Source organism: Penicillium coprophilum (genome assembly GCF_028826855.1).
Source record: "Penicillium coprophilum strain IBT 35676 chromosome Unknown utg000004l_segment0_segment0, whole genome shotgun sequence".
Lineage (NCBI taxonomy): Eukaryota > Fungi > Ascomycota > Eurotiomycetes > Eurotiales > Aspergillaceae > Penicillium > Penicillium coprophilum.
This window is the reverse complement of record NW_026622723.1, coordinates 5,730,003-5,742,747: the sequence shown is the minus strand read 5'-3', so window position 1 is coordinate 5,742,747 and position 12,745 is coordinate 5,730,003. Positions and strand designations below refer to the sequence as shown.

Sequence of the window (12,745 nt, the reverse complement as noted above, 5' to 3'; positions counted from 1 at the left end):
AAAAAACTTAAGATGTAAAATAGATTTCCTTGTGTCTCTACAGTCCTATTATGGATATAAGCAGGAAAAAAAAGGAAAAAAGAAGACGGGCCCGAGCCCGGGATTGAACCGGGGACCTCGCGCAATATTGCTTTGGGTGAACCCTAAGCGCGAATCATACCACTAGACCACCCGGGCGATTGATGTTTTTCCGAAAAGTAAACGTTTACAATTGGCTGGAGAGCTTAAAACTAGCTACACCGGACTACACAGAGTGCTAGACCCGACCCTACGCATGACCCAATTCCCTCAGGTTGAATGTAAACTAGTTCAATGCTAAATATACCTTTGCTATGGAATAAATATACAAAAGGTACTTCTAGACTTCCGGCAAAACCCAACCCAACCCGGACCCAAAATACAGTAGGTTTTGGGTCCAATTCCATAACCCATTGGGTAATTAATCTATTGGAGCCCCAATAATATTATGCACGCTAGCCAAATGGGCCCAAGTCATGTGATTTTCGGAATTATACGCACTGTAAATTCTATAAAAATATTGACTAGGTAACTATAAAATATACAATTTTATGTAATATTGGGTCCAAATGGGGTATCAATCGGTTATTGGGTTGAGACCTCCGACCCAAACCCCATTTTGCCGAAGTCTAGGTACTTCAGATATATATCTCTCTAGCCTAGATCGTTGTTTTCTACTTTTGAATAATAATAAAGGTCAAAGCTATATCTTTAAAGTTCAATAAGAAAGTAGTTTCTTAAGAACAATATATCCTCCTATGATTAAATCAGATAATCGAAAATATATTTCTTTAAAACATCTTTGATATGTGTATCGTGTAGAAAAGGTACAATTATACTGAACTAGTTTTTATATTTAGCCCATGAAGCCCAACTCTGGAGTTGGGCCGTGCGTAGAGCCGAGCAATATACATACATCAGGCGCTTAGTATAGCTACTAGGGAAAGTACTTAGAAAACCAAAAGCCTATACAAAGCCATTTACGTGGCTATCTACTCTTCTCGATTAATAAATTCATGGATCCTCGTTTAATCAGTAAAAAAATCTTGTCCTATCTATGTTGTAGTAAGAATACATAGAGGCAGAAAAAAAAGCAAAAAGCAAAAAAATTAAGTGGGCCCGAGCCCGGGATTGAACCGGGGACCTCGCGCAATATTGCTTTGGGTGAACCCTAAGCGCGAATCATACCACTAGACCACCCGGGCAGTTGATGTCTTCTTGAACAAAAATTATTTAATTGAGAATACAGTTTACTTTCCCAATCAAATCATACTGGAAATCTCTTCCCAAAAGAGCGCCCTCTACGCTGCCACTCAAGACTCCTGCTCCATGCGTGGGCTTGACCAGAGCTGCCGTAAAATCCCCAGCCGCAAAATCCTGCTAACTCAATATTACAAAATAGCTCAAATATATATAATAACTCGGTACTAAGGAATATAACAAGAACACGCTATGTCTAAAAGCCCTAGGGTCCCTTTCTAATGTATCTAATACACCCCTCCACTAGACGCTCGATCCAACAATAGTGGAGTAAGAATAGTACTTCCGCTAAGTACTCGAAGGGAATTGGATTATTACGGGCGCAAGTCTCGACCTCACCTGCCTCAGATGTATACGAAGAGCGGGACATTGACGTCGAGGATAAGCCCACAGATATGTCGTAGAACCACGCCATTCCGGGAGTATCTACTAACGCCAGACCATATACAAAGCTTGTCTTATCATGTTCCAAAACTGCGATTAACCCTTACTATGGGGTTAGGATACACCATGTGGAGGCCAAACCAAGGCCATAAGAAACGGAGAAAAGGCGGCGCACCTGTAAGAGTATCTCATTGATAGTTGAGCAAAAGAAGTTAATTCCCACGCGGTGAGGAGAGCAAGTGTTGAAAGAACAAGGCCCACTTGGTAAGGGCTAAATAACCCAAGCAAGTTCAGACTATCCAGGTTCATTCCCCGGCAGTATTTACCAAACTTAGATCTAAGAAGGTCTCCGCTAGCCAGGATTGTACACTATCCCAGATAAGTAGGAATGATTCAACGTGTTTCCACCATTTCTGGAGTCCAGCGTGTCGTCTTTAATCCTTTTCTACTTTCAGCCTGGGGGTGATAGGCGAGGAGCGCATCAGCTCTTTAGAGATGTGCTGGACGGACATTCGGCTGAATAGGGCCGAGAGTCACCAGCATAGCGAGTATACTAGCGCAACAGGTTGGCGAGGGGAAAAAAGACGGAAGAAAAAGCATCAAATTCTCAGTTTGAGCTATATATACCGTACAAAAATCCGGTCTCATCACGTAGATCACACATGCCAGAGTGGGTCATCAAATGTGCACCAATGAGATGCCGTTAGAGGACTGTCTCCTGTATTGCGATAGGAGGCATCAAACGCACGAGGAGATCCTACTATTACCTCAAGTGATAGGCTTTGGCTTTGCTTTACGGCATCGGCGACAGGTCTTGCCCAGTGGAAACTATAAAGGCTTCGTTAGCGGTAAACATCCCATTCCAATAAAAAAGCAGGAATTAAATCCGCTTTCTCTGCGCCAAATGGTTTCCTGTGGAGTGAATAGATATTCCCCAGAAATCGCTACTAGCGACTAACTGGTGTAGACCTTAGTGCTAGTGGAGATATATCATATCGGCAGATTAGAGCTCCAAATAAGCTAGTATCTCGTCCTACTTGCCATAATTACTGATATAAAATTCCATATATACTTCTTGTTGGCTTCTTTCCACTAGATCTCGTTCAAATGACACATATGGCTGCAGCACGAGCCCGAGAGATGTTGCCGAATAGTAGGCTATAGATATGGCGGAAGTGAAATAAATAAGGATGTAAGTACCCTGTATGTAATTGTCTTTTTTCGTGGAAATCAATATCGAGAACAAGAGAATCTATGGGGATATCTATTCACATGTAAAGTAGAACCATTGGAACCATGTTACTACATACCACACAAAAGTAACATCACCGACTCCTACCGTATCTAGTGACAATACAGTACAATAGGCAAAAAACCAGCGGGGAGATCTTCTTTTATAAATTGCATTCATTTTATCGCCTGAGATTGGGAAATTTCATCCTATGAATCACTATATATTGCCTATAAACGACTTTCTCATCTACCTATGTCTCCCTGTTAAACGAGTTGCCCTCAAATCCAATTCCAGCCTGTTTGCCTAAGATTTTCCTATTTATTAGCAAACAAGACTGAAAGAATGTACCGAAATAACAACTTTCGCTCGTGGCGCCAATAAGCATCATCGATATCCACTAGAATACGTAACTGGCTATTGCTTTATCTAACTAGAAGGTTGTAATAAAATCGTATCTCGCTATCTTGTGCATAGAAAATGGGTGACTTTCCAGGAATTTAAGGCAGTGCCTTCAAGATATTTCTCTCGAGTTACTCAATGCGATCGACGACATGAATAGAGCACGAGTTGCAAAGCATAACTCCTTTGCCAAGCCAGTTCTTGAGAAAAAAGTGGAGAAATCTGAGTTTTCCAATATAAACCCTAATTTTGAGACGTTTCTAACAACTGCCCGGGTGGTCTAGTGGTATGATTCGCGCTTAGGGTTCACCCAAAGCAATATTGCGCGAGGTCCCCGGTTCAATCCCGGGCTCGGGCCCATTCCTTTTTGATATCTTTTGATAATTCAACTTGACTTTTTTTTTTAATAAATTATCTCTTTCGCTTTCTTTGCTTAAACTGACAACTTTTTTCTTTGCCCGAAAAAAAAAAAAACTCGCCCGTCACTTGGGAAAGACTGGGTATCAATCATAGATAGCAAGTCTAAAGCATAATCCATGCACGAAATAGTTATACCGAGTGGCCTTTTGCGCTATCCCTTTTTTGATCATAGACTCCATATTCCGTACGGTAGAACATATACAGTGGCATTTCATGAGTATTTGCACCCCAGTACTACCAAACTTTTCAGGCCACCTTCCTTTCTGCTTGTTAATACTTTATTGGACGCGTTAAGTAATAAGTAGTAAGTAGAAGGCTTACATACACGCTTATATATATGTATGATAGAAGCTCCAGCATGCAGGCTACAATAGAAGAGAGTACATGAAAAGCATTAGGAAGTACTGGGGTGCAAATACTCATGAAATATGACTGTATGTATGTCACTGAGTGTGCACGTTAATTGTGATGCCTGATTGACTGTCTACCTATTGCGTCGGACTATAGAGCGTAGGTAACGGATATTACTCCAGATGGCGAGAGAGTCAACCCCAATTGGGACCCTACATTATCGTACTGTATACTTCTGTGATATTGGCTTCTTATACCTTTCCGTTTTGAAATTCAGATATAAAGCCACATGCTATGACACTTGAAACATTGAAATACGTGCTTCAGTATAGTAGGATACGGACCGGCATGCTTCTCTTTTTCCTTTATGGTCCTTTGTGGCTGTTAGGCCTCTATCTGTTTGTACATGAAGCCATCTAAAGAATTATCAAAGGAATAAAATCATAACCAGAAATTATCATCGGTTCTGTTGACTCTTGGTTCTCGGTCGTGTAGACGTCTGCTTATATGAATTTGCTGTATATTTTCCTTGCCACTCCCGAGCTTGTTCATATTTTTTTGGCCTAGGAACATATATTGGCCCTTAGCAGGAATTTCCACCCGTTCGACATAGTTCATGCTGGTTTCTGGACTTCTCACCCATATCACCAGGCGCCGCTTGAGCGCCGAGGGTGTATAAGAAAATTAGCCGATTAGATTATAAGGCTCAAGTAGGCTGAACGGACGAGAATCCCTATTCCACACGCAAAAAAAGGCTCTCAACTACAATGTTGCCGTTGCTCGAGGAAATCCGTAGCGAGACGACCCAACTGAACACTCAATGGACAGTGCTGAGGTTATTAAGAGGGGTAGAATTGAAAGAAGAAAAAGTACCAACGCCATCCGCTAACACAAGACAAGTAAAATCGTATATATACTTGACACCAAGAATGAGACAACGCCATTAGTATGTTATATCATGTCATTGAGAGGATTTCTTAACCTCGCTTAGGTTCTTCTCATTCAATATCTCGAATAGTTCTTTCCGTTGGATTGGTTTCGCCAAGAAGAGGTCCATTCCTGACCCATAGGCCTCGTGTCGATCACTAGCACTTGCAAGGCCAGTCAGAGCGACAATAGTAACGGGCCTGAATGAATCTTTCGCTGAGGAATCGAGTCCGTTCTGATAGGCCCGCTCAGCCTTGCGAATGAGCCGAGCAGATTCGAACCCGTTCATTACAGGCATGGAGATATCTGTCGATTTCAGAATAGAGCTTCCTGTACAAGAAGGAGTCAAGAACTTACCCATTAGGATCACTCCGAATTTTGTAGGATGGGCTTTGAAAGTGTTCAACGCCTCCAACCCATTGCGGGCGGTCGTATACCTGTATCCCTCTTTCCTCATATGTGCAACCAATATCTGCAGATTGATATCATTATCTTCAACCAACAACACTGTCAGACTAGGCTCCTCTATCTTGGGCAATCCCTGTCGAATTGGTAAAGTAATGGCATCTCTTTCTTTTTGTGAACGAGTGTCCCCAGGTTGCTGGAGATCTTTCGTTTCGTCCAACTTGCGGTATTCATCATCCATCGCCTTTTTCCCTGCTTTGTGTTTTTGGAAATTCATCTCATCTTCTGCACGTTGTGTTTCGATGCCCTCCCTGGAGACTGGAAGGGACTCTGTAGACTGGAACGTAAGCCTTGTTCGAGGTTGATCTTGATTTATATTAGGGTCACTATCAGCCAGAAGGTCCTGACCTTGCTGTCGCTTGATGCAAATGTTCAATGCCTTGGCCAATTTTCGTGGGCCGCAGGGCTGGCTGATGAATTCAACTATGGTCTCGTGTTTTGATTGATTTGCTGCAACAAACATGAGATGTGCTGCCTCCGGCGACCGACAAATCACCACAATCGGAGATCTTCGATTCTCAACAATGCCATTGGCAGAATTCTGGGGTTTTGACAACCAAGATTCCCAAGTGTTGACTGAATTGGTATCTGTCTGCACTGCAATGTAGAAATCGCAGGAGGGGCAAGAAGCATTCGATGGATCAAGAATACTTACATCCATCTCGAACCAGTTCTTGCACAGTTTCTCCAAAGAATTACATAGAATTGTATCGCGATCGGAGATGTCAGGTGATCCCAGCTCCAAGAGCCCCATGGTCGCGCCACGTGTAGCGTGTTTCATTTTCAACATGGGCTCGATTTCAGATGGACTGACAGTGGCTTTTTGGTTGGGCATGTGGATAAGAGGTACTTCAATCGAGACTTCGGTGCCACGACCCCGGAGTGAAGTGACTTCGATCTGACCACCCATGGACAGAACCGCATGGTGAACGATGCTTAACCCGAGTCCGTTTCCGGGCGCAAGCGAGTCTTCTTGCGTGAATGGAGTGAACAAACTATTCTGGAGATACTCCATGCTCATTCCAATACCCGTATCCTTAACTGTGAGAGTCACTTTAAAATCAGCAGGCCCTCCGGGGACGGCATCTTTGGCGGGAGAGATAGGCGATGCCGTCAACTTCACTAAGATAAAGCCAGTTTTGGTGTACTTGAGGGCGTTGCCAAAAATGTTCATCATGATTCGGCGCCAGGCACCTATTTGGGTGAAAAATCTCCATTCGGCACCTTGGTCGATATCCAGGATGATGCTGACCTGATTTTCTTGCTGGAAGGGCCCCAACACGTCGAGTGCCATGTGGTTTGGACGGTCTATCGTCATCGACCTTTGTGGGCTGTGGTAGAAACTATAGCCTGCGAAGACGCTTTCCATTACCTCTTCCAAAACCGCATCCAACTGGATATCAGACTTCAGACTAATCATACCACTATGCCTTGACCGTCGTGATGGCTGCAGGCTATGAGGTGATGGATCTGTGTTTTTGTGACGTTTTGAAGGGCCTTTCCGTTTATGAAGAGCTTTGTTGCTACCTTCCTTCCGAAAATTGTTTATCTTCGAAAAGTCCAGCAAATGGTTGATCGTATCCAACAATGTCCGCCCACACGATTCAATAGTGTGTACCAACCCGTGCTGAAGTGCGTTCATTGCCGTGTCCCGAAGTATTTCTGACGTGCCAAGAATACCATGGAGAGGACTTCGTAACTCGTGCGAGATGCTGCTGACCAGATTTGTTTTCGCCTTTTCGGACATCTCGACATCCAGGCGATGTACCTCCGCCATGATACTATTTCCGAAGGCTGACAGATACGTGAGTTCAGTCTCGGACGTGAAGACACGTTGAGGTGTATTTGTCCAAACCAGAGCGCCCGAGAACCACCGAGCTCGGTGGGAATCCCACATCGGCAGAAGAGCGATACTACGAGCTCCTGGGAAGAGTCGAATGAGAATATTTCCATCCTCTTTGAGCGTGGCACTGCGCGTCTTTTTCCGGTTCCCTCTACCTCTTCCACCTACGAGGTTGGTCTTGATCTGGTTTGAGTCCTCACGGTCCAACGAGCTCTTCCAAGGGCCATCACTGCTTTCGTCCGAAGACATCGATCCCTCCTCGCTGAAATTAAAAATCTTGCCCTGTGGGTAACGCCGCAGGAGCGCCTTCAGTAACACTTCCCGGAGGGCAAGTCTTCCTTTCGAGTCATCGTTGATACTGGATGTAGCCGAAGTCGAGAAACCTAGGATTTCACATAGAGTCGTATTCTCTGGAACTGTCTCCTTCCCGGCTGATGCGGTAGAGCTTTTCTGGTAATCAGATCCGGTGCTATCGTCACTGCTGCCCATCGAGCTTTCCAGAGTACCGCTATCCGAGCCTGGCCCCTTTCGCTTCGTATCACTGACGAGACCACCATAAGACCCGATGCTCGCGTCGAAGAACGCGACGCCTTCAACTTCTATCGACTCCCTGATGATGTTAGCTGCCCGCGAAAAGATTTGTCGAACTCCGATGGACAGAATGTCGTCTTGTAGATTTTCGGTCGATACCGTGCTTCGGACAGAGAAACTAGTCTGTGTTTCGGCTTTGCTGGGACTTGATATCTGGTCGATACTGGCGTCTGAATTCTTGTCAGACTTTGACGACGAAGAGAATGGTCTTGGGAAGAGGCTCGGCGATGGTACGTCAGACAAATCGGAGCGTTTGAATTGCTCGTGACTATTTAGCGGGGAGGATTGTGACTGCAGCGGTGGGGATGATGGGCGAGTGTGGACTGTTGTGAGCAGACCGGATTTGATTTGTGCATTTTGTTGCACTATATTCAGGTGGCCTTCGCCATGTCCTTGTTCATTCAGGCGTAGTCCAGTATCCTGTACCCACTCTTTGCGGAGGGTTGCTTTTCCTTCCACAAAACTTCCGAATCCCACAACCATTCGCTCTGCGCGATGGTGTTCCGCTTTGCATCGGGCCATGTCTAAGTGGGTCATGACGGTCGAAGCCATATTTTGCAGGAACTTTATCGACGGGGGTTCTAATCCGGATCGTGGCTCGTCATCAATAATGCAGTAAGATCCGATGATGATCCCTTTAGAACTGATTATGGGGGCGCCTGCATAGAACCTTGCTTTGGGGAAGCCGGCCACCATGTTCAATTTGTTAAATCGATCATCCTCACGCAGATCAGGTACCATGTATATACCCCCCTCTATCGTGTGTTTTTCGTCCTCTGGTTTGATATTCGGTAGGGAAGCAACTTGTTGACATATCCCTTCCTCCTTGGGCACAACGCAGCAACCCAACCATAAGGCATCCCTATCATTCTCCACGGTATGATCTTGAAGACTGAGTGTTTCAGTGGCCTCTGCAAGGATATAATGTTGGTCTCGACCAAAGAGCGTAATCAAGGCACGTTGGGCCTTCAACCTCAAAACTCCTAACTGGGCGAAGGCCGTCAACGCGGTATCTGGCGACGATCGGGGAACGTAGGCAGTATGTTGAATTCGCGCATTTTCAGGCGTGTCGAGGACGCTTGGGCCAGATTGAAAAACTTCGTTGAGTTTAAGATATCTTTAGATCAATGTAAAATTTTAGCTTGCACTTCAGTAGTGACGAGAATCAAGAGAATGAGGGGCTATAGTGGGATGTTGGAACCCTGTCCACATACTTGTACAGTTCCCTCTCTTGCGCTAATTTGAACTTGGGTGGTTCAGCTTGGGCTGGCTCTGACGATGACATGAGATGTACTAAAGTCTCTTGATAATCACCAGACAACTAGAGAGCAGAGGCAGTGATACGTAGATTTTGAATGTTGGAATGTTGGAAGTGGGCCGATATTACATAAGATAGATCTGTACCTAGTAGTAGATTGGCACATCGGTAGTAAGGGACGTGAAAATTATGAATGGGCCGATCGGTCAATCATATTGCAAGGTGGTTTCTCCCTGCCCAGGTTGGCTCGATCTGGACTCTCTTACTCTTTTGACTTGGAGGAATTCTGTGGGGGCAGTATGCCTACACCGCCTTCAGGATTTCAGCCTGGAGCACGTGATGCTGACCAAACCTTCATAGTTACCTACCTAGGTAGGTAGGTAGGTAGGAAACTTGTAAAATTTGTTCTGAAATGAGAGGATCTATCTGACTGTCTAATCATTGCCAATCATATCATGTGTGTATCATCCCTGTATCGTTTTCACCCGCGTCACTGGACCCTTGTAGACTTTGCGGGCATAAATCACATAATAACCGAGTGAAACGACAACAACTCCCCCAAAGATAGCCACACTCCAATTCATGGAAGTTGGATCTACCTCCTTGGTCAAGGGAAAGAAGCTGAACACCCAGATTACCAGCAAAATGAGGATGGAAATGGTATCACAGATTGGGGTAAACTTGCCCATGTTCCAACGTGCCGGCGGAAGGGGCTGATTGCGCCAGCGTCGAAGACGAACGCAGGTGATGGAAATTATGTAGGAGGACAGAAGAGCAGCTGTACCAAGAGACATAATGGCGTTGAAAGCCACAGAGGATCCGATGTTGATCAAGGAAAGAAGAGAGACAATCACGAGACTGACGCAAAGGGCATTCAGTGGAACAGTGAAGGTCGGGTTAACCTGTTTCCCCCTCTTTTAGCCAAAGCGATAGATTTTCACATATCGAAAAACCCACCTTTGCAAAGAAACTGGAAAAAGGAAGACCCTTGTCTCGGGCGAAAGAATAGACCTGTCGAGAGGTTGTGGCAACATTGCTGATTGCCGCGCAAAATTGCATGATCATGATAATCACCGTCATTCCCGTCGTGGCGCTGACTGATCCTGTAGCGTTGAGAAAGACCTGGATGAAGGGGAAGCCTGTTTCAGACCCAAGCACTTGATCAATGTCGCCCACGCAGAACGCAAACGTGACTATCATGACAAACCCAGTAGACCCATTGAGGATCAATGTCCAGAGCATACCCATAGGGAGCACCCGGGATGCATCTCTTATTTCCTCGGCTGTATTATGGTATCAGACGTGTCCCCTACACACTTTGGATAGTAAAAGGATACGTACCCATATGAACTGCTGAATCGGGACCTTTTCGAGATAGATCGTTAGCAACGGCCAAAACAGAGACCACCAAAGCAAAGGCATACCGATCAATGCATATATAGGTCCAACCAGCCCCACCATGCACGAAAGTCCATTGTTGCCCCATCCCCCCCGGTCCTCAATCGAACCAAATACTTCGGAAGCAGTAACTTTAGGGGACAGGACCCAAAGTGGGATCAGGATTCCAAAAAAGCCGAAGCAGTGCACAAACAAGATGATTCCCTCGATCAATGGGAGCTTCTGGGCCAGAAAAGTGTTGAACATCAAGGCTACCAGAGCCACCGCAATGACGAGCAGTGTGACATGCCATGGTTGATAAGTATATGTGTCAGGGTAGTTTATGGAAATCACGCCAACCATCATGTTAGCTACTGTATAGCAGCATCCTGCAATACCGGTATGCCACCCCAACACGCAGATCCAGCCAGTGATGTAACTCAATAGGGCTTGCGAACTGGGTGGTGCAAATTCTGATACCCAATGATACTGACCGCCGGACAATGGGGCCCTGAAATCATCGGAAAGAAGGGTTAGAAGTCTCAGTTTGCCAAGAATTGTCAAGACACCTGAACTATACATACATGGATGCCATTTCAGCCATCGAGAGGATCACAAAGCTGAACCCCACCAGGCCCCCCAGGTAAGTATAGATCATACCTCCTTTACCACCATTGGTCAATCCGTAAGATGAGCCACTAATATGTTAGGTCAGCACACGATCCATCATAATATAATGGGGTTTTCCCTTCGAGGGAATATATCGATGAGTACTCCGTACGGAATATACCCAGAGAAAACTTACAAGAGGACTGCTTCCCATGTGCACATCAGCACCGCCGTAAACCCAAGAACAGAAAGAAAACGGAAGTTTCTCTGCGAGATGTGTCATTTTTGCTTTCTTCTTTCTTCTGGCTTTCGTGATTCGAGAAGGAAGACGTAGAAAGGTCGCGCAGAGCTATGGAGTACATACATTCAATTCCTGGTCTCGCCCGGCACGCCACATGTCTTGCTTGTCCCGTGCTGTACCTGCCCTTCTGGAGGAGACGCCATCCATGGATGGCGCCTTTTCCGGCGTGAAGTGTTGGACATTCATCATTATCCCCTCCTCGCGCCCCATTGTGAATGATTATCAATTCAACCCCAGTAATATGTGATTATCAACAAGTAAAAAGAAAAATCAGTGGAGGTGAAGAAAGAAAAAGCAGCCACGGAGTAGACGTGGCACGCCACTAGGGCGAGAATGTATCCGGGCTTTAGGTAAATTTTTTTTAAGATAGCTAAAAGGGGCAGATACTGCCTTGACATCGAGAAACCAGAATAGTAAGAATGCTTAATATCCCTCCCGAACCCTGGTCAACATGCAGAGGTTATGGTTGGCAGTGGCCAAAGTACAATGCATTAGGGTATTACAAAAGCGCGCCAGTCGTCTGAAGTAAAACCTGCATATGCCGTCCCGGCCCCACGCAATAAGTGTTTTTTTTTTCCATTGTGGTATACATTAGCCTCTTTTGTATGATTCAAAGTGAAAGGACCCTATCTTCGGGTTTGGTCTGAAGTTCCACCGTAGTCTGGCCCCATTTAGGATCACAATCCCAGGCACATAGACCAGTTGTTGAAATCATCCAATTGGGTGGATTCAATTCCCTCGATATTAGCTCCACAGCTCGCTACGATGCACGCGTACTCTATGAACAGCGCCTCGGCCAATTCGGGAGATCCCGCCCGACAATTAATTATAACATATAGCATTGTATTATACTATGCGAATAAGAAGTTTGATTTATAAATAGTGGTCCACCAAACCCTTGCTAGTTTTTGCCCGAGCTTGGCTCGTGGATTCGGAACGTACCATCTCACCTCGCCGTGCTCCGTGATAGATGCATAATTAATGTTAGTTTAGGCCTTTGATACCTGTCTTAATGAATTTAGGTCAACTGCGAATTAATAAATAACTCGTTTTGACCAATAATTACTTGGGACTGCCTAGGTCTTCCTATTTGAGAATTGAAGTCGACGTGAAAAAGCCGAAATTGACTGGTCGACCACTTGGGAGAAAAATTAATCTGTTATAATCCACTCGTAAATATGAGTAAAAGACCACCAAAAAATAGTACGGAGTACGGAGTACATCGTTCACAAGCCCCCGGAATTAACGGAGTATGTTCAAACAATACCAGCACGATGTACAAAAGCCTACGGAGTAAGGAGTACCAGC

General features: G+C 45.2%; 2 protein-coding genes across 2 annotated transcripts; both read right to left on the bottom strand.

The window, feature by feature from the left end:
• Positions 1 to 5,027: 5,027 nt before the first annotated feature.
• N7500_006595 (hybrid sensor histidine kinase/response regulator) lies at positions 5,028 to 9,177 on the bottom strand (the record flags this gene model as incomplete). Its single annotated transcript, XM_056677739.1, has 3 exons — positions 5,028 to 5,299; positions 5,351 to 9,009; positions 9,107 to 9,177. 3 exons carry the CDS (start codon positions 9,175 to 9,177, stop codon positions 5,028 to 5,030), a joined length of 4,002 nt encoding a protein of 1,333 aa, XP_056532739.1.
• Positions 9,178 to 9,614: 437 nt separating this feature from the next.
• On the bottom strand, positions 9,615 to 11,647 carry N7500_006594 (uncharacterized protein; the record flags this gene model as incomplete). Its single annotated transcript, XM_056677738.1, has 7 exons — positions 9,615 to 10,052; positions 10,108 to 10,433; positions 10,492 to 10,515; positions 10,575 to 11,038; positions 11,112 to 11,225; positions 11,333 to 11,403; positions 11,501 to 11,647. The coding sequence occupies 7 exons, from the start codon at positions 11,645 to 11,647 to the stop codon at positions 9,615 to 9,617; spliced, it is 1,584 nt and encodes a 527-aa protein (XP_056532738.1).
• Between the last annotated feature and the right edge of the window lie 1,098 nt (positions 11,648 to 12,745).